The sequence below is a fragment of the Gavialis gangeticus genome, unplaced genomic scaffold (genome assembly GCF_001723915.1).
Source record: "Gavialis gangeticus isolate Ggan-Ray unplaced genomic scaffold, GavGan_comp1, whole genome shotgun sequence".
Classification (NCBI taxonomy): domain Eukaryota; kingdom Metazoa; phylum Chordata; order Crocodylia; family Gavialidae; genus Gavialis; species Gavialis gangeticus.
The window spans coordinates 44,569,128-44,590,776 of record NW_017728993.1 but is presented as its reverse complement, the minus strand read 5'-3'; the positions used below and the strand labels follow the sequence as shown (position 1 = coordinate 44,590,776).

General features: G+C 42.1%; 1 protein-coding gene across 1 annotated transcript in view; it reads left to right on the top strand.

The window, feature by feature from the left end:
- The window catches only part of DPYD (dihydropyrimidine dehydrogenase), an 865,232-nt gene that overhangs the window by 427,397 nt on the left and 416,186 nt on the right, over positions 1-21,649 (top strand). The window contains exon 12 of the mRNA XM_019501664.1: positions 15,029-15,213. Within this exon, the coding sequence (XP_019357209.1) occupies positions 15,029-15,213 (185 nt within the window). The remainder of the gene's footprint in view (positions 1-15,028; positions 15,214-21,649) is intronic.

Genomic DNA, 21,649 nt, shown 5'->3' with positions numbered 1-21,649 from the left:
CCCCAGTGCTCCTTCCTGCCCATGGCAGGGGGTCAGACTCGATGATCTGTCTAGGTCCCTTCCGACTCATTGATTCTATGGTTCTATGATCCCTACTTCTCTATGATTCTTTTTATAGCACCTCACAAGCACTTAATTTGTACAACTAACTGTCATATTCAATTAATTCACTTTACAACAAAGAGAAAATAAAAATGTTCTGGGGCCTATAATTGCAAATTGCACTGGTTGTACAAAAATCAAGTTCCCCCCACCCCTGCTTCATGCATTACTAAAAGCAGTGGTTGTAGAAACAGAATTTAACAAGTAATTCCATTTTTCTTGCAAAAAGAGTTTAATACAGCTTGCACTCTTACTGCTGCATGGTCTCTGCGGTCTTATTTTGACATTATAGAAATGGTATTTTTCTAAGCAAACTGAAGCAATATAACTCAAATGATATAAGGGCAGTAAAATAAGCCTGAACTAAAACCTCAGATTCAGACACGACTAAAGGTTGAGAAGTGTAGGTGAGTACTTTGTAGTACATATATATCTATATGAAGAGGACATTTTCAATACTATGGTGCTGCTGTCAGATTCTGTAAACCAAACAACTCTAGTAATTAGGGAGTGTCATGATGAACTTGCTGTCCAGCTTCTGTACTGATCCAGAGCAGGCAGGGATCCAGGCTATCTTGCATATACTTACCTCAGGGACTAGAGTCTGGAATATTAGGAGATGGTCATATTGGGAATCTTGGTAAATAGTAAATAAAGAGAAAACACTTGCAAACTATCCAAACTGAGCTTAGCAGCCTTTATTGCTTTCTGTAAATTATATAACAATGAAGGAGGACATTTAAAAAAATGTCTACACAGATATTCATTAGAACAGAGATAGATGATTTTGTTCATGGTTATGAGGAGTTTTCTAGACCAATTGATAGACCTGCCTTTCCAAGGAAGATAAAACAATTAAGAGAGAGGCTTTTAAAGAACAATTTAAGAATTTCAGAATGTTGCTGAGAAATGCTAGTGGAGCTGTCTACAGCAACAACAAAATACACATTGCTTCTAATTCAATAATAGGGATGTTAAGGAGCAATGTGTGTAATGTTTACTCCAGAGAGATTGTGTGCTTTATACTGCCATGAAATAGAGGGGTGAAGTCATTCTTTTGAGAGGTATATAATTTTCATTTCATAAATGTTCACGTTAGGCATATTAGAGATATTTTGTGATAAGTTAATGCAAACTTACTGTTATCTAAAAGGAAATTACACCCATCTGCTCACAGTGATACTTAGTATAACCTCCAATTGTGCAGTGTTCCACTGGGATGAAGAGTAAATGAGGAGCAGTTGGCACTCTAAGGACTTCTCCGTATGAGGAGGGACAACTCTTCCATTCAGGGATGCATTGTCATATAAAGAATTCAGTATTTCTGGTACATATGCTCAAGGGATCGATCTCACCAAGAAAGCAGAGAGAAAAATGGTTTTTGAATCTTTAATGGAGTCATGAGCAGCTCCCTAGCTGGAGTTAACTTTAATTAGAGAACATTTTGAAAAGCCCTTTCAAATCCCTCATCAATTCCTGCTATTTAGAAGGTCTTTGGAAAGGTTTTATAAGATCTCTTGGGGAGAATCAAACATTGTGCTTATATCACTGGCAAATTCTGTTGCAGTTCTTAGGTTCCATGCTATAAGGTGTTAGTCTACCTTTTCTTTGGGTATTCCTATATCCAGTATTGCTTCTTCAGCAAAGAGCTTGATTGGATGATTGAGCTGAACACTCATCCTGAAATTTCCTAATGCTTATTTGCCCACTGAATTAGCAAGTTATGATCCTGTCTTTAGATACATAAGGTAGTGTGAGAAGAAGAATTATAATTCTAGCAGATCACAAAAAGAAAGGGTATTTTGCCCTGGGATGAGCCAGCATACCTTAGTTTTGCATGACATCTCCATAGCAGCTGCAGCTGGTTTTGCAAGCTGAACCTAGAAATTTGGTTGACATTCAGGAAAAGTTCAAAGCGACTGAAATGATGAAAATAAGGTATTATTTGTTGTAGGTAGATCATTTTCAGTAGCTTTTGACTCTTTTAATTTCTTTTCTTAAAACATATCAAATCCATTCATCCTCATTAGGTGCATCTACATGAGATGCTTTACTGTGAAGCAGACTAATTTGCTGTGCAGTAATGTTACTGTCTATACATGCACAGCAATTAGTGCACAGTGGACTAATTTACTACATTACCGAATAGATACAAGTGGTATCCAGCTGTGCAGTAAGTTACTGTATGTAAATGTACGTGTAGACAGTGACATCAGGATTTACTCCAGCTCAAATTGAGCTGCAATATATTTAGTTGCTTTAATTGCACATTGAGAACTAAATCTATGTTGTATTTAAATTTTTAAATTAAATAATAAATAAATTAAATAAACAAAGCCTTGGTGATACAGTTGCACGGTATAGTTGAGGATGGTCCCGCTTTGAGCAGGGGGTTGGACTAGATCAGGGGTTCCCAACCTTTTTAGGATGAAGAATGGCCAGCCAGAGACCAGAAGTGACTGGCATTAAAGGTTGGACCCCTACTAGCTGAACCATGAGAGTACTCTGACTCACTTATGAGAAGATTCATAAGTAAAACTGACTGGATTTGAGCCCTTGCGTTAGCAAATTTAACAAAATTTTGGTCAACCTGTACTTGACCAGTCAAACAAAAAACTCAAAACCAATAAATAAACAAAAAATAACAAACTCAAACCACTGAGTATTAAAAAAGAGCTGGCTGCCTGTCCGCAGTATTCTAATTACTTCCAGTCTGCAGTTTGCTGGTCTGCAGTTCCTTCCAGCCTGGCAGGCCAGCCCTTCTGTGGACCAGCATCCAACCTTTTGCAGCCTGCCACCGGGCCACAGCCCAGGGCTTGAACTCTAATTTTCTATGATTCTATAAATCTAGGCGCAAAAAAATCATCTGGTTTTGGTTGTGTGGTTTGGTTTGAGTTTTTGTTTATTTTTCTTTTTAAAGGACCATATGTATTTTTATGCTTGGCTGTTCAAGTACAGGTTGACCAAATTTTGTTAAATTTGCTAGTGCAAGGGCTCAAATCCAGTCAGCTTTACTTATGAATCATCTCATAAGTGAGTCAGAGCGTTCTCATGGTTTGGCCAGTAGGGCTCTAGCCTTTACGGCAGGTGTGCCACAAATTAGCCGCACACCCTCCTCAAGCACCACCTTGCTTCCTTTCCCTTGTCAAATTGGCTGCTCTGTTTTCTGCTCCCTGCCCTGTGCTCTGTGCCTGATCTCTTGCTTTGTTTTCTGTTTCCTGCCAAATCTGCTGCCCTGTTTGCTGCTTCCTGCCCCGTCTGCCACTATGCTGCCTCTCCCCTTCCTGATCTGCCACATACCACAAACAGAGGCTACCCCTGCCCCTTGGGGCATGCAGTGGTGACCCTTTGGTTAGGCCAGAAGGATTTGGCTTCATTAAAGTATTAAATAAATCTCTTAGTCTCAATTCAGCAAATTCTCACTCAGGATAGCACTTAAGCATGTAAGCATGTGGTTATCTGCTGCCCTCAAATAGAATGGACAATAAGAAGAAAAAAGCTCTCATGGCCCTGATGCTTCTTCTTGTAGAGAAGGCAGTAAATATAAAGCTGAGTTTCCTTGTGCTCACAGGAAGGTATTTATTATTTCCTGTTTAGTTAAAAGAACACGATAATTACATTTTCAACCAGTCCTAGTATGCACTTATTTGTCTTTTGGGGCTCATGCAAATACATTTTTAATATTTTCAGAAAAAAACACCTTTGTAATTCTCCTTTGTAAGTCTCTTAAGTCCATTATATGCTTGGGATGCAGTTAAAAAAAGGGAGCTGGAGTGTTGCCATCTAGAACTACACTGAGAAAATTAGCACCATGGTTCAGCTCAGTTAGAACTAGATTGTTGCTTATACCAAAATCTTGAAGTGGAAAAAAGACTTTTGATTTCTGTTTGTTTTATTTTCCTGATTTTTTTTGTTTGCTTTTGTACTGGAACATCAAAGCCATTTTATGATTTGGCTTAAATAAAATAAACAGCCCCTGAAGAACTTTACACCTTCCCGCATTTTCTTTGCTTTACTAGTGTTAGTGAATTACTAAAGTATCCTCTGGCACCAGTTTAAATTACACCAATTCAAATGACAAGTAAGAATATAATCTCACAAACCCACTGATACTGCTTACAGTCTCAGCACGCTTTTAAAGACCAGGCCAGTTGCTTTTCAGCTCTAGGCCTTAATTTTTTTTTTCCCAGCCAGGAAAAGAGGAGTGACATTTAGGGACAGAAAAATCATGTCTATTTAATTTTGTTACTCAGGTTTTAGTAGCATTTACCACAAACTCTTATTCTCAGACTGTTGATAAACCTTAAGTTTGGTTTCAGATGTTAGATTGCATCCACTTCATTTTTCACTAAGTCATAGTGTAATATTTAATGCATGTTCTAAAAGTCATATTAATGAGGATGAGAGAGAAAAAACCATGAGATACGGAAGTGGTATTACTGTACTTAGAACAAGAAAAGCTGTGGACTCCAGTTTACAAGCTGGCTCCCAAGATTATAGTTTTTATTGTTCAATATCTTTTTTTCGGGAGTGATGCTTTCTGATTCTTCTCTGACTGCTGCTTCTGGATGCTTCACCCTCAAGGCAGCTTACTAAAGGTGGAAAGAAAGCTAAGGAAAGTGGTCACCATCACTCATCTGTAGATACCAATTAATTCAGGAAGGATGGGTGAAGATGGGAGGGTGGAAATAATGCCAGAGAGCCCCCACTTCTTTCTTCTCTGCTTCTCTTCCACAAGTGTGGGACTGATGGTTTTTCTAACCCTTCCATTTGCAGAGGCATATGGAATCATAGGGCACAGTGGAAAAAGAGTCCTTGTATTTAAAACTATTAATTAAATATTCTTACTCAATAATTTAGTGTTTCCATTTGTTGAGTTTTGTCATGATAAATTTCTTGTGTGTCCAGACTGTTTTGCTTAAAATTAATGGAATAAGAACATGAGAAAAGAGATACTTTTCAGAAGATGGTAACATTTCTTGAATATTTCTAGAGTCATTTCTTTTCCTGAAAATACTCCTTGAGATTGCCTTTTTATTGAATGCTGGTACCATGCAAATGTAAAACTATGGGTTTGGCTTCTTAAAGCTCCAAATAATTAATATGTGGAAATTAGAAGCATATGTCTTTCATAACCTGATTAGAAATTACATTTTATATAGTAAATCATTTGGTTATTGAGATATAAGTTGGGGGGGAGGTGTAGGGGGAGAGTCTTCTGTTATCTCTAATTTCTGTTATATTAGCAGTAACTTGGACTATCCAGAACATATTCAGCCAGCTAACAGGTCAGACTGTCTTGATGTCTTCCTGATTTTTGCCCACACTTTCAGAGAGAGGCTTGAATAGATGGGATTTGCAATGTGAAGTTTTTTGTGGGCTAAGAATATACCACACAATAGTTGTATATTTCAATAAGAATAGACACTGCTTGTTAGTTCATTAAGACTACAGAGAGGCAATGAAATTCTGTCTCTTGTAAGCTGAATAATACAGCCAGAGCAGACTTAGCAGCCTGTAGGCAATCTGGATTCTAAGTAGAGCAATGGCTAGAAAACCCCGAGCTATATCAGGAGCCAAACAAACTTGTGGTCGAGCCCAGAATCCATAAGGCATACAGATAATTTAAAGCCATCTGATCCTTTTCTACCTGGGCTGAAAGGTCTGTTTGTCCTCTGTGATGGTGTGTACAACTCAACATGAGTCAGAAAAGAGGCTATTGAAAGCCTACTCACCCCTGCTGTATGACACCTAAGATAAATGTCAGGCTTTTAGGGCATTTATATACATGCTTGGGGGGGAAGGAGGGTGCACATTAATTAGAGTAGCTCCAAGAGCTGCTCTAATTAAATCACCTGTAGTGTCACATGTATCAACATCCCTGCTCTGAAAAATTTGCATTAATGTTGCAAATTGCAGTGATGCAGCTGTCCCCTTGCAGCTCACCCCTTGGCCATGGGAGAGGTGGGCTGGAAAAAAAAATGGATCAGGCTCCTCGCCACTTCTGCCTTCAGCAGGCTCCTCTGGCTACCAAGACAACTGGGGCTGCCCAGGAATGGGCTGTCTTGCTCCTTGGGCAGTGCAGGAAGGCAGTAGGCCTGCAAAGCGGTTAGTATTCATTTCAGATTCAGACAATTTTCATAGATTCTAGGGTCGGAAGGGACCTCAGTGGGCCATCTAGTCTGACCCCCTCCCCTGGCAGGCAAGAAAAGGGTCAACACACCTGGGATCAAATGATCCTGGGCAGGTGTCTGTCCAGTCTCCTCTTGAAGACCCCCAAGGATGGGACAAACACCACCTCCTTTGGAAGCCCATTCCAGATCCTGGCAACCATGATTGTGAAGAACCTTTTTCTAATGTCCAGTCTAAAACTACACTCCAGTAGCTTATGGCCATTGTTCCTTGTTGTTCCAGGGGGTGCACTGCTGGCTACAGGATCCTGCTTTTCAGCAGAAGTGGTGAGGGGCCTGATGCTTGCTCTTGCGGAGCTTCCCTACATCCTCCCACAGCTGAGGTGCAAACTATCAGTGGGCCAAGCGGCCCCTGCTGCGGGGGGCCCTGGTCCTTTGCTCCACAGTGGTGGCGCTGCCTGGGCTGCTTGCTAGCAGGCCAAGTGCTGCCTCTGTTTGGAGGCAGCACTTGGCCTGATCCAACTGTTCCCCAAGCCTGCTCACTGGAAGCCTGCTGGATGCTGCTCCCTAGGCTTGGGGAACAGTTGGATTGAGCCAAGTGCTGCCTGTGAGCTCAGGCAGCATCCAGCCTGCCAGCAGCTGTCCCCGGTGGCCCCAAGGGGCACTGCTGCTGTGGAAGGGAAGGACTAGAGCCCCCCACAGCTCAGGGGACCACTCGGCCTGTTGATGGCTTGCCCCCTGCTGCGGACAGGCTCTGGCTCCAACAGAAAAAAACAAAGGATCAGGCCCCTCACTGTAAGTGGGCCTGTACCAGACACAGTCCTGTAGGTAGTTGAGGCCATGGGCACTATAAAGTCTTGTGAGGTCCTTACCAGGACCTGGTCTCCAGTGTCCACCAAGCAGTCCACTTCTTGCTGTTGGAGTCCATGCCTGGCTGGTTGTGAATGAGGTATTGTTGGTCCCCATGGAGGGAGGAAGCGTAGCCTGCTGCCTATGCTGGCGCCTCCCCTTCCTTGGGGCTGGTGCTGCCCTAAGAGGGGTGTAGCAGGGCACTAAGGTGCCTGCTACTTGTAGAGCTGGAATAACCGCTCAGGTGCCGGTTGCTAGGGAAACTGGAGGTAGCCAGTGACCCACACCTGCTAGCTGTCAGCTGACCAGAAGGGGCAGGGTCTGGCTCCCATTTAAAACCCAGGACTGAGTCCAGGTAGGCAATTCCCTGCTAGCAGCCATGTGGGAGGAAGGAGCTCTCCCAGAGCAAGCAGAGGGGAGAGGCCAAACTGCAGGTACAGCTCCGAGACTGGGGGAGGATAGAGCGCCCCTGATGTGGCGGGACTAATGTTTTAGCCAAGCGGCTTGAATTTATGTTGCAGCCCAGGGGCTTGAGTTTTTTGGTTACTGTTTATGACTGGTGGTTTGGGTGAGGCTATTAGGGGTTGGAGGAGACCTCATAGGGGACCCTAGGCATTGTGGGAACCCAGCCCCGGAGAGCAGGCAGCCAGAAGCCCCGGAGAGGGGGTAGCAAGAAGTCCCAGGGAGGGGGCAGTGAGAACCTCCAGAGAGGGGGCACAACCCCCCTGGCTCCAGCGAGATACAATCTTAAAAGCTGGGGAGCTCTGGTGCACCTGTGGTGCAGCATTATTCTGGTCTTGGTTTTTTTTGTGGCCTGGGAGGTGGCAGGCTCAGAGTCATCCCCTGGTTTTGGGGCTTGTGGCCCTCCAGCTGTGGGGTGGCGCCCGGGCCCTCTGGACCAGGCTCCCGATTGGAGCAGGAAGAGGGGCCCTGGGCCTCAAGACAATGGAAAAGGCTAGAGCCTTGAAGTCAAACCCTGTTTAATGGGTTTAGACAGGGAGGCCTAGCTAGAGAAAATCAGGGGTCAGTCCCACATAGGGGAAAGGCCCCAACATATCCAATACAATAGGCATCCTACTGCTTGCAAGAATATCATCCTAATTTCCACTGAGACATGGCAGGAAAGTATAGAGCGGGACATAAGAACCCCAAAGAAGGATCAAAGGGTGCCCACGCAAGGCGCAGAGTACTAGGAAGATAGCGCTGGGAAGGGCGACCTGTTACAAGGGGAGTTCCAGGTTGACCAAAACCAGCTTGCACCCCTGCCTGCCCCCATGTGCCCTGTGGCTGTGACCAGGTGCTGAGAGCCCTTGCAGGGCTCAGCATTGGCTGAAGCTGCAGATTTTGGGCTCTAGGTGATGCTGGGCATGTTTGCTACCTGCTCCTGGCCTCAGTAGGGCTCTGGGGCTGGGTGGAGCCTGGCTTTCTGCTTCCAGTTCTGCCCAGGGGATGGGCATGCAGAGAATGCATCTCCCGCCGATTCCTTGTTCTGCTTCGGCGGGGGGTAGAAGTATGCCCATGGGCTTGTTGCTAGCTTCCAGGATAACCTGAGATTTCACAGACCATGAAGCTCTCCAATGGTCCTTGCCCCAGTGACTGTGGGGCCGGTCCCTGCTACAGTGCTATGTTTGAAAGTTTATCTATATCCTTCCCAACTATATAGTTGGATCGATAAAAGGTATCACTCACAAAAATCCTTGCCTCTGGCAAATTTCCTGGACCATCATAGTACAACATCACTCCAATGCTATGTAGAATTGTGACTTTTATAAAGATTCCAATTCTCTTCCTACTGAAGCCAGTAGGAGTTTTGCTCTTGATACCGTTTAGACTAGGATTTTGCCCAAAGTAATGTTAAGTTTCAGTAAAGGAATTTCACCAAATGTAGTTAGCATTGGCAGTCTCTCAATTTGAGAACGATCTCTACCACATCTCATTGGACTCTTAAGTCACCTTAAGAGGGACTACCAATGCCAACTATATTTAGTGAAATTACTGATACTTACCATTATTTTGGTAAGGTGACTTAAGAGTCCAATCTTTGAGCCATAGATTCATCCGCAGAAGTTGCAGGTCTTTAAACATGGGAGAATAGGCTCTACACTGGGATTCCTCTTCTTTCATTCCTCTGCGGTCTCTTCTCTGCCTCGAGAGCAAGACACTTTACCTCAAAATGGGTTGACACTTGGATGTGGCTGCAGCAACATTGGAGTCAGTTAGCAGCCAGCTCCTCTGAACTCTTGATATCAGCATCCTTTTTCTTCAGGTATGCCTTCAATGTGTCCTTGTAGTGTTTCCTTTGGCTACTGCAAGATCTCAGACCATAACTAAACTGGGAGCAGAGCACTTGTTTTGGGAGTCGAGTCAGGCATCCACATACAGTGTCTGGCCCAGTGAAGTTGGTGCTTAAGGATCACTGACTCACCAGATATATTCCACAGCCTGAAAGACTTCTCAAAATGTATACCCTAAACAACACTATGGCAAATATGATCTCTATGTCTGTTCTACTCCCTCAAGAGGTATGCCGTAGTGCAACTAAGCAGGGCAACCGAGGCAGCAGAATTGGGTGTGACTTTTTGGGCTGCAGTCATCAGTTTTACTTCCTTAATTGGTAGGGAGAAGCTTTCAAGAAGCTTGTGCTTGTATTATAACTTCTGGAACCTGCAAGTCATATTGTACCAGCAGTAACTCAAGTTCTTTGTGTGTGGATTTGGAGGCGGAGGACGGGGTATTTAGATTTTTTACGTGTGATTGTTTAAACAAGTTACTGTATTTTCAGATTGTACTGAAGTTATACTGCCAGCTCCCTGTAAAAAGAAGTCTGTAAGATGGATATCAGAAATAACATTAATGAGCTGCTTAAGCCAAAATTACAGGAACTTATGAAATTGGTTAAACATAAAAACCATTAAACTGTTTATTGAAGCTTCACAGATATACTGCAGCTAATGAGCATTGCTGCTATTTAAATAAGCCCAAATTGAACACACATTACATGGATACATAATTAGTCATGGCAGTCAAATACACACAGACTCACTTTTAAAGCTTTATTTGAGGAATCTTTTCCATTCGATTTGTTTTGTTAATTAAAATATTTTTTTTCAGTATTCACTTATATTTGTAATATGATTTTTGCAAGTGGTATAATTTTCTGCTGTTTTTTTTATTTGTGTTTATTTGCACTATGAATACAGCAAATGCAGAACATATATTCAAAGCCTTCCCTTTCTGTGGTGTTATTTGTCTTAACATCACTTGATAACATTAGAATATTTTGGTTGTACAGTATCTTTTATCCAGAAAGTTCCCTTCAGATTACATGTGCAGTGTTATCAGGGCATGCTGTAGAATGAAATCCAGATGTAGGGATGGTTTTTAAACAGTTTCAGCTTTTTGGCTTTTAACTTTGAATTGGAGTACACAAAAAAATACCAGATATTTATTTGGGTATGTTGCCCCATTAAATGGTCACCAAGCCAAATAACCAATATTTTGTGATGCCCCTCTTCTTTCTGCCCTCTCATAAGGTGTTCGTAAAGGGTACCTATGTTTGTATAGTCCTAAAATCTCCCTTTTTCTTCCAGACTAATAGAGTTAGGGCAGTTACCTACCAACTCTCTGGAGCCTGGTCCCTTTCAGCGTTTCATTTGCACTGTATATAGCAGTCCCAAATTGTGGTGATATTACAAATAGGATATAGACTTTAATGCTTTAAATCCTGGCCCTACATTATATTAACCCAAAAACTGGGCCTCTAGAAGGCTTCAAGGAAGAGAGAAAGAAACCACTGGTCACCTTGTTGGTTTTGTCATGAAGGAAGAATTTCTTATTGATTCTGGAAAGTGAGCCAATCATATCTGCAGCACATTGGGAAAACCTGTTATGTGACAAGTAGGCAGGGCAAGAACAGCAGCAGAACTGCTGCTACATGCTTTAAGGGCTTCATTATATTGCAAGTGGAGAAGGCCATGTAAATAATCAATACTCCATTCCCCAGCTGCTTAACTAATGGCTCTAGGGAGAGGTAAAGAATTCTATCTGCTTTGCTCCCCTTTCCACCCAGTTATGAGCTCCATAGATGTTCCTGGAGAGCAGGTGAAGGCCTCAGAGCTATTTCACTCTAAACACCAAGGACTCCTGATGGTCCACTTGAGTTGGGAAGGACAATATACTCAGACCTTCACCTTGCTAGAAAGTGTTTGCCGGTATAATTAAAAATATCTTACCCTTTCACTCCTTTCCCATAGTGCTACAGCATGTAACTGCAACTCCCTCCCGCCCCTGAAAGAAAAACAACCCAACAAAACTCAATGACAGAGATGGAGCTTCTTAGATAGATAACATGGCTTTATACCAGTTCTCTGGTATAATTTATGTCACTAAAATGACTTTTTAGCTGGTATAACTGTATTCAAAGTAGGTATTCGCAAGTATAGCTGTGTCACAGGTTGGATTTTATTTTTCTTTTTAAATATTCCTTACTAAAATAGCTAGACTAGCAAAATGTGTAAGTGTAAACCTGCACTCTACTCACTTTACATACTATTGAAATGCAGTCAGCTTTGGAGTGGGGTGAGTCTCTTGTTTGATGACATGTATCAATCAATGTTAATCAGGAAAAGAACATTCCAACTTATTCAGCTGAACCTAGGAAGAGGAGTATTAAGCAGGTAGGATATAATTAACCAAATTTAAAGAATTACAAGGTCCTGGATCCTAAAAACTTCTGTTCATACTGAGCTGTAAACATATTGGTAATCACACTGGTTTAGGGGAATTACTTAGATGCTTGAAGTTTAGTGTAGATACAGGTGCCTTCTGAATTGCCTGTTGATGTGGTGTATCTAAGATCCATATGTAAATTTGAGAGAAATAATTAGTCTAGCATACTGGAACTAATACTCTGTTTTTCCACAAGATGCAATGATACGTTTATAACTGAAGTAGTCAGGAGTTCCAGGTTTACATTTCCTCTGAAAGGCTTTACCTTCAGCAGCATGTTGTCCTCTAAAACCATTACCTTGGTTCAATACTGACTCTGAGAAAAGAGAGCCATCTATTAAATCACCAGCAGCAAATCATGCTACACCAGGTTTTCCTTGGGGGCTCTTCCTCATGTGTCTCTACAAGCCTGAACCTATTTAGATTGTGAGAGCTGTCTAGATCACATGCTGAGGTGGTAGAACTGCATGCAACAACTTACATACTCCAAATATAAGGTGATCATATGCTTTTCTGAAGTCTGAAGTATTAAGAAAATACTAATGTATTGATATGTAAAGAATACTCAAAGTTTCCCTTTCAATGCTATAATTAAGGATATATCAGCATTTAGCCCACAAAATGTATTTTGGAGGTTTAAGAAAATCCCAGCATTTGTTGTAATCTTTTAGCTAATCGTTTTCTTTAAAAAACATTTTTCTCAGATATTTTGTATTTAGCCCTTTAGCAGAAAAATGCAGCCTTAAGGCTCTACTTCTTATTTTTTGCCGAGTTTAACTAAAATGGCCTACTCTGTGCAAGTTGTAGGTCTTTAACACAAACTAATTGGTTCAGGTACAGAAACTTGATACGGCATTTCTGTTTGGAAATTAGGTGCTAGATAGGCAGAATAATTGTTTTTCATGAAAGCATAAATATCTTAACAGCATTTGAAGTTTAAAATTGTTTTTTGCTTAAATGGGGCCCCCAAAAAGTACTCTTCCCAGACAGTTTTGAGACTGCTGTAACCTAGTATACCAAAACAAACTGCTTCCTATGATTTTGTATCCAAACCAGTTTCAAGAAGTATTAGCTAGGAAATGGGGGGAGGGGAGAGGTCCCGAGCACGCTCAGCAGCAGACCCAGAAGTGGACCAAAAACACTTCCAGTCCACTTCTGGGTCCGTCCTGGCTCGGCAACTGGTGCCTCCTGGGTCTGGGGGGGGGGCACCCAGGGTACCCTACAATGCCTAGTTGGGGGAAGCATGTGGGGGTGGGGAGGCTCCCCCTGCACTCAGTGGCAGACCTGGAAGTATACTGGAAGAACTTCTGGTCCACTTGCACGTTTGCCACCAAACATGCGGGGGCTCCCCCCACACTCCCGTGGGACAGTCCATCCACCCCACTGTCGCAGTGTTCACGAGCTAAGCCTGGTACCTCAAGGTATGTAGAAAAAACATTTAAAGCTATATCTATGGCTGAATCGCTGATTTTCTGAATCAGCATCAAATCTTCAGATTTGGATTTGGACTAATCAAATCAGGGACAGTGTTCCGAATCACTATCCCTGATTTGGGCCGAATCTGAATCCAAATCAAATATGGCCCATTTTGCACACACCTACAAACTACATGCATATGCATGTCCCATAGTAATGCCTGAACTTGGTTTATGGCATGGTCCTAAACATAGTTTGGCAATACTTGCAGCTAACAGTCTGCAGTATACTGTACTTGCATCCATACATTATGCAGATTAGCAGTGCTGCGGTAAGGGCTTGCTTATTCTCTTATTTTATTTCCATCACAGTTCTAGAAGGATGGTAAGGATTATTTAAGAGAGGAAGGGGGATTACTTTAGCCAGATAATGTCGCAAGTGAGCAGAGGAAAATGTAAAACACAACATCTTCCTGTAATCTTACACAAATTTTATAGTAAATCTAAATCCAAAAACACAGGTTTTCTAGTTTTGACTTCAGAAAGACATAATATAATGACTAAAGTTTTACTAAACAAGAACACACCCACCTGAGCCCACCTCTAGTGAAAAAAATAGAAATTTGACAGCCTTCTAAATACTGAAAAACATTCTTGTCATAAGCTAGCAGGTTTCTCTTTTACATATGACAGCACAGCTACATCAGTTTAATTGACCTTGGCAATCTGCATCTGCTAGTGGTAAGTCCCTCCGGGACACTGTATTTTTAAACTGCATTTTATTGCCGAAACTGGGTGTCACAGTATAGTTAAAGATACATAAAAATAACTCATTTTGGTATGTGGCATCAAGATTTCCTAAATTATTTTTATTTTAAAATATACTTTTCCATCATAAAGCAACATTAAACCCCCAAATTAAAGTAGAAAAATAAACCATGGTTTGTTTGTTTTTAGTATCATGGTGATTTTTATTACATAGGAGTGACATGGTTTTAGGTAGGTTTCTATAACTGTTATTTGTACTTATATCCCATCTATACAGTTGCATACAATACAAAAGTAGTATTTAATATGTGCATTTCAGCTCTTGTTTCTCACATAATGTATGTGTTTTGTAATGGTTTGAAACAAGTGAGAAAATTGAAGGTATATTTCTACAATAATGTTTCATAAGAATTTTTAAACTTCCAACATTTCTGAACTTTTTTTCTCATCAAGCTTAACCATTTCAGTTGAAGTCAATACAAACATTTCATTTTTGATTTTGTCATATATACTTTTATAGCATACAATAAAATACAAAGTCTTTTCAAAATGAAAAAAGCAAAATGGTTAGGTATGAATTCTTAAAATTAAATGTGTTCAGATTATTGAAATACTGCTTTTTTTCTTTTTTGGGTCAAAATCAGTATTTTTGTTGAAGGCAAAACACCACAAAAACAACATTTTCTGATGGAAAAAAAAATCCATCTAAGAATTTTTCACTGATGTTGACAATTCCTGATCAAAAACTGACAGAGGGCCATTTAATTATGTGGGAAGAATATATGACTACAAGGACAAATATGGAAAATCTTTCTTATTAGCTTAAATTGTCAGGTGCAGCATCTGACAATTTTGAAAACTGCAGAAAGCACTTGTGTTTCTCTGTTAAAAGGATTTTCACTTTGAATTAAGATTTTTAAATAAAACATTTTTCTCATGTTCATCAGTCAGTATGATTCAAACATTGGTTAATCAATTATAAAGATTATCTCTTGATCAAGTACTTACATCTTTTTATCTTTTGTTTAAATACAGTGAAAGAAGCCATGAGTCCTATCAAGTTTAATAGATGGGGTCTCCCAGAAGTAGATCCAGAGACCATGCAAACAAGTGAATCATGGGTGTTTGCAGGGGGTGATATTGGTGGTTTAGCTAACACCACAGTAGAATCTGTGAATGATGGAAAACAAGCCTCCTGGTTCATGCACAGATATATACAGGTGAGACTTTAAAGGTAGTGTTTTTTTTTCCTGTTCAAATCTGATATCTGTTGTCAGAAATACTCTCATTAGCTTGTTTTTTATGGTTATTAAAATAATAGTCATCAATTTTTAGAATTAAACATACAGATTTCTAGTGGGTGACACCCAAATTCACTAGGGACTGGTGCATTACAAAATCATTGGTTTGGGTAATTAAAGCTAGAGGTATATAGTCACATAAATGGTTTCGGTTAATTGAAACTACATTTTTCTTAAACTTTAAGTCCTAATAGCTTTTTGCTTTTTGCTTTTCAACTCTGGATTCCACCAAGGGCAGTAAGTACAATATATAGTATGAATAGAAATTGTAACTTGGTAATTAGAAAAACCGCCCATCAATATTGAAAAGAACTGCTGGTGTAGAAAGTAACAATTAAATACTGGCAGCATTGTTACCTAGAGAAGATATTTAGATAGAAGTTGATGGTATGCTCACACTGAACCCTCACATACCACTTTGTTTGTTTGTGTGTGCTTGTGGTCCAGATCATACAAATCTAATCCAGTAGCCTATAAGAACAAGATAAATAAAGGCCCCAGCAGATGGAGTAAGCTAAAGCAAAGAAAAGTAAAGATTTTCATAAAAAGTGTGATTTAATTAATGTAGACTTGAGTAACCAGGTGACTAAGCGTTTCCTCTATTTTTGCTCTGGGGATGCTTCTTTCTGAGACCTGCCCTTTGTTTATTCAGCCTGTTGTCATGTTAGACCAGATGCAGAGAAAGGTATAGATCATGCTTAGAGAAGCCTTTGTGTACACCAAAGGTCCTGACCCTCTCTGTATTAGTTGATGGAGATGATCGTGGGAGGAGAGACTTTTGGAACCAAGACAACTGAAAGAAAAACTTTTTCAAAATAAATGGATTTGAATACCTTGAACTTGGCTAGGGCCATCTGCTTAAATCTTCTTGTGATTGCATATTTTGTAGGGTCTGATCTGGTTTCTGAAAAAATGTTTTGTGGCTGCAATCTTTCTCTTATTCTTAGCATGTACAGGCAGTCTTTGACTTATGACTTTTTGAGTTATGACAAATGGCATTACAACATTTGTAAATTGATACCCTATTTCGATGGTCCCACACTGGTTTTGCCTTCACACTGGTTGACACAGCTGTGTCTAGCTAGTAAGTCTGTTGTGGTAAAGGAGGGAAGGGGTATGGGGGGCAGGTCAATGTCCCCACAGTGAGGGAGGGATTGGAGCTGGGGCTGGGATCCAGGCTGAGGCAACTGCTGCCCACAGGGGTGGGGCAGCTTGTGCCACCACGCATCGCTGGTCTGGGAGCGGCTCGTGTGGCAGCTAGTCCGATGGCCTGCTGCACCTGCTGCTGGTCTGGGAGGGCATGGGGGGTGTGTGCCCCAGGATCTGCATGGGGCGGGCAGGGTCATGGCTGTGCTCTGGGTGGAAGGCACTGGGAGCGGGAGCTATGCTTCTCTGGCTCACACAGCTGGCACAGGGCCAGCACAAGACTGAGCCACTGTGCTGCCTCTGGATAAGTGGCACACAGCAGCGGAAGCTGGCCCAGCCTCCCTGTGCCTCCCAGATGAGCAGCAGCTTTGCCCTGGCTGGGTGAGTGGTGGCAGGGTGTGGTGGGGCATATACTTCTGGATTGGGGCAGGGCGGGTGGCAGAGCAGGGGCTATGGGGGGGCTGCAGTGAGTTTTCAGGTGGCACATGCCCCCCCCATGCCCTGCTGCCACTTGCCCTGCTGGGGCAAAGCCACTACTCATCCAGGAAACGCAGGGAGGCTGGGCTGGCTCCCATCATGGTGCACCACTTGTCCAAAGGCAGTGGCTCAGTCTTGCACTGGCCCTGTGCCGGCTGAATGAGTGGCAAGTGGGCATAGCCCCCACTCCCAGCACCTTCCACCTGGAGCACAGCCCTGGCGCCACCCCCCACCATGCCCTCCTGGACCGGCAGTAGGAGCAGTGGCAAGAGCTTCTGGACAAGCTGCCACATGAGCAGCTCTCAGACCAGTGGTGTGCAGCTGTGTGAGCTGCTCCACCTACACCCTGGGTAACACTTGCCCCAGCCCAGGTCCCAGCCCCAGCCCCAATCCCTCCCTCGGTGAGGGGGCATTGATCTGCCCCTCACACCCCTTTTCTTCCCCCACCCCCAACAACAGATTTACTAGCTGGATGCAGCTGTGTCGACCATCAGAAAGGAACCAATCCCCCATTTATAACATAGTTCCTATGAGAAATTTTGGTTCTGAGTTATGATGTTTTGACTTAAGACGCTGTTTTCAGGAGCCAGTTGTGTTGTAAGTCTGAGGACTGCCTGTATTTTCCTTTCATATTCTGACACTTGCATTTTCAGACCTCATCCAGATACCTGGTTTTGAACTGCATACATTTTGACCTGTACGCACATTCTTTGATGAAACAATCAAGTATGGCCACTCTTAGATTCTAGAGGTTGTGTGTGTGTGTACATACATACATACATACGTGCCCCATTCTCTTTTTTTCCTCTTCAGCTTCTCATGAACACATGCATCACTTTAAACCTCTCTGATGATGCTGCATCCCCATCAAAGAACATTTTTCCTTTTGAATATATGAACGCTTTAGAGGAAATCTGAAGAGTTGTGGATTGAGAATTAGAATTTTAAATCAAATAAGCTTAATATCAGAGTGTTCTGTTACCCTTTGCAGGTTTTGAGGCAGCTTATTCGACCTTATAGTCTCACTAGGAAGCTAATGGGAAAGCCTCGCAGCAATCTTCACAGGAAAGTTTCCAAATGTCAAGTGTCATCTTTCCAGCTGCTAGATGAATGGGTAGCCAAGAGGCATTTATTTGGATGTTCAGTCCCTGTAAAATCTGGCTGTTATGGTGGGGAAGACTATAATTTGGCAGTTACTTTACCAACATTTGGACCAGTTGCAACCTCCGTGAGATGATAAGGGACTTTATTTTAGAGGAGTTATGATTTACAGCCAGATTACAATGCCCTAACATTTATAGGACTAACATATGTCATTATATATAAAAAACTGTTCCTCAGCATTGTATTGTTACAGCCTACCTTGCATTAGATAAAAAAAAAAAAAATACCAGTTTCAATGGTAGGATTGTAGGGCTCGCAGCTTTATCATACTCTTAGTGTATGCTTTAATACAAGGCACATTTTATATTTTTAACTATTCTGTATCTATCTATTCATATTTTTATTTATAAAATATGTAGTTATTTCTGAAGCCACTGACTACTTTAGCACCATAAAAGAACCCATGTATAGCAGAATAAAAAGGCTGTTCCAAAATAATTCAACCATCCTAAAGACCACAAGAAAAATCAAAACTCAGAAGTTACATCCCAGTTATTTGCTTAATGCTTTCTCTAAACATATCATTTCTCACATCTCTACCTAGTTGAGGCAAAAGGCTAAATAAACAGATGGGCTTTACATGTGGCCTGAAGCTCAAATTATTCAAATCCTGGCATATGGTCAAGGGAAGCATGAATTCCAGAGTCAGGAACTATCCAACAAGAATGCCTTATGGTCAGGAGTAGGAATTATTTACAGAAGCCTCTTGGCTGATCTCACACTGCACATTTTCCACCAATAATTGGCCAAATATCTCCAGCCTCTTAACATTCTTCTACCAATTTACAGAGCAGGAGCCCATCTCTCAGATTGTTGGCTGCAGCTTTCTATCACCATGGCTTCTGTAAACAAGACTAGCCAAACCCACAAGGATAGCAGCAATTTGGTTTTCCTATGGTCTGAATGCTCCATCCAAACTAGATACTCTATTCAAAATGCATTCAGTGCTTATAAGATAGACTAAAAGTTCCTCACAAGATAGGGATCCAAGTATAAGAAACACATTTTATCATGCTTTCCCCACTGGGGACATTTCCTTAGGCCAATTCTGTTTACACTATGCTATGAATGTGTGGTGGTTTCCATGGTTAATTTTGTTGACTGACTCATTCTAGAAACTGCAATAATTCAGGATCTGTCCAGCAATGATATTATGACTGTTAATAGTAACAGTATAGGCTCTGTCACTCTCTAGGGCTAGTCAGGAGGCAAGAGAACAAATAACTCTACAAGTAGTGTTACCAGATTTGTCCATCACTTTGGGATGTGCTCATTTATTAGGGGTACATTTCTAGGGGTCTCTGTAATTCTATCAATGTGCTGCTTGTGTTACTTGTGTTTCTATATGGAGCTGTATTTCTCCCTTCTGCCACTCCTCACCCCCAATGGAGTCATCTTGCAAGACTCAGTTTCAATGGGGCTGGGTTCCTCCAACCACCAAATCAGTCGAACACATGTACACACATACACAGATCAACAGGACAAACCTGAGACAGACCAGGTTATTTAGCACTGACAGGCTAACACCCTCATATGCCTTGAACTCAGTTCATCAGGGCAACAATAAAATGCAGTCAGACACAAGCACACAGGTTAATAGAGCACATCTGAGTCAGGCTGGACTATTCAGCATTGACAGGCTGACACTCTCATGTGCCTTGAACTCAGTTCATCCCTTATTTCAGCAAGACAATAATAAATGCAGTTAGACACGCATGCACATATGCTAACAGAGTACATCTGATCAGGCTGGGTCCCATCAGCACTTTCAGCTGATACCCTCATGGCCCTCAAAACTCAGCACATCACAGTCTCTTGTCACAGTGGTCCTAGTAGTAACCCCCTTGATGAGCAGACCCCATTGTGGTTTTGGGCATTACAGAGATCTTTGGCTTAGGTAAAAGAAGCATTGCTGCAGAGCAAATGGAGAGGTCAAGAAGAAGAAAGAGTATGTGAGGTTCAGAGAGAAAGTATAGCAACCAGCTTGACCATAAGTTATTCATTGCCAGGTATATGATTCTATGATGATACCAGTATTAATAGCCATACAAGAGAGAGACAAGTAAACAGTTACAGTGTTACATAGTTTCAGTTAGGTTTTTGGGGAAGTCTAGCTTAAGTTTGATTAGCAAAAGTCAGTTTTAGAAAGCTGTGCCTGGAGTGAGAGAATAAAAGTCAGGTTCCTGGAGTCGGAGAGAAAGATCGAGAGAGAGAGTTGGGATCTCACCATTCAGCGAAGCTTAAACCAGTCAAGGTTCCCAGGTGTTGTTGGAGCTGGCAGACAGGCAGAGTTCTGAGCATGATTAATGGAGAGATTCCAGGCTGTAAATTGGTAGAAAAGGAGTGGAACTGGTGCAGCTTTTGGATCCAAACACCAGGACAGAAACTTGAGCTTGGGTAGTGGTTTTTGTAGAGAACTGACAATGGCTCAAGGGAGATCACTAGGTTTCTTTAGGGGTAAACAATGGCTCATATGCTGGATAATAGGAACTGATCACTCCTGGCTATAGGTGGCATTACTCTGAGGGAGCTCACAATACAGACAGGCAGATTCAGTGTTTTGGATACCAACAGAGGAGTCATTACTAGAATTGGTCTGATAAATGCTGAGCTGGGTGTGCGTAGATGTGGGTTGATTAGCATTTGGAGCAGGGATCCCCTATCATGCAATGCTCCCCTGCTTCTCTGGTCACAGAATCAGTGCATTCACTGCCTTAGAATCTCTGTTCTCCATCCTGAATGCTAATGAAGGTGCATGCCTATCCCATTTCCCATTTAAATGAGTTGTCATCTGGTTCCATCCCAGATGCAAATGAGACCAGGGGAGTTGCTTCACCCTTATCATCCTTGTCTGGATGGCTTTAGGTGTGTTTCCTACTGCATCTTCCTTGTCTTTTGTAAGTCCTTCCTCTAATCAGTTCTTGTTCAGGCAGAGGTGGGGAGGGGGAGAGTTCTTTGTGAGTCAGGCTGTGTACTCTGCCAGGGTTCCCTAAGAACATGGAGCTGAGAGGTAACAGTAGTGAAAAAGGAACCTGGAGCAGAAATGTAGTAATCATCTTTAAGCAACTTTGTATTTTTGATGTTTGCCTCCCAAGACCTGGTGCTGCTCTGAAACCTCAATTTTTAGTATTTTACACTCCTCCCTTTGCTTGGCTAATTGTGCCAACTTTGATCCCTCATTTCTCCCTTACTCAAGCTTACACATGTTTGCCTTTGTCCTTGCAACCCCTTAAATGTGGTATACTTTTTCCATATTTGTCTGCCAAATTGCCGTGCTCTCCTCATTCATAGTTTCATACCTTCTAGGGTTGGAAGGGACCTGAGTAGATCATCTAGTCCGACCCCCTGCCATGGCAGGAAAGAGTACTGGGGTCAAACGACCCTAGCAAGGTGTACATCTAGCCTTCTCTTAAAGACCCCCAGGGTAGGAACCAGCACCACTTCTCTTGGAAGTTGGTTCCAGATCCTAGCCGCCCTGACTGTGAAGTAGTGCCTCCTGATATCTAGCCTAAATCTACCCTCTGCTAGCTTGTGACCGTTATTCCTGGTCACTCCTGGAGGTGCTCAG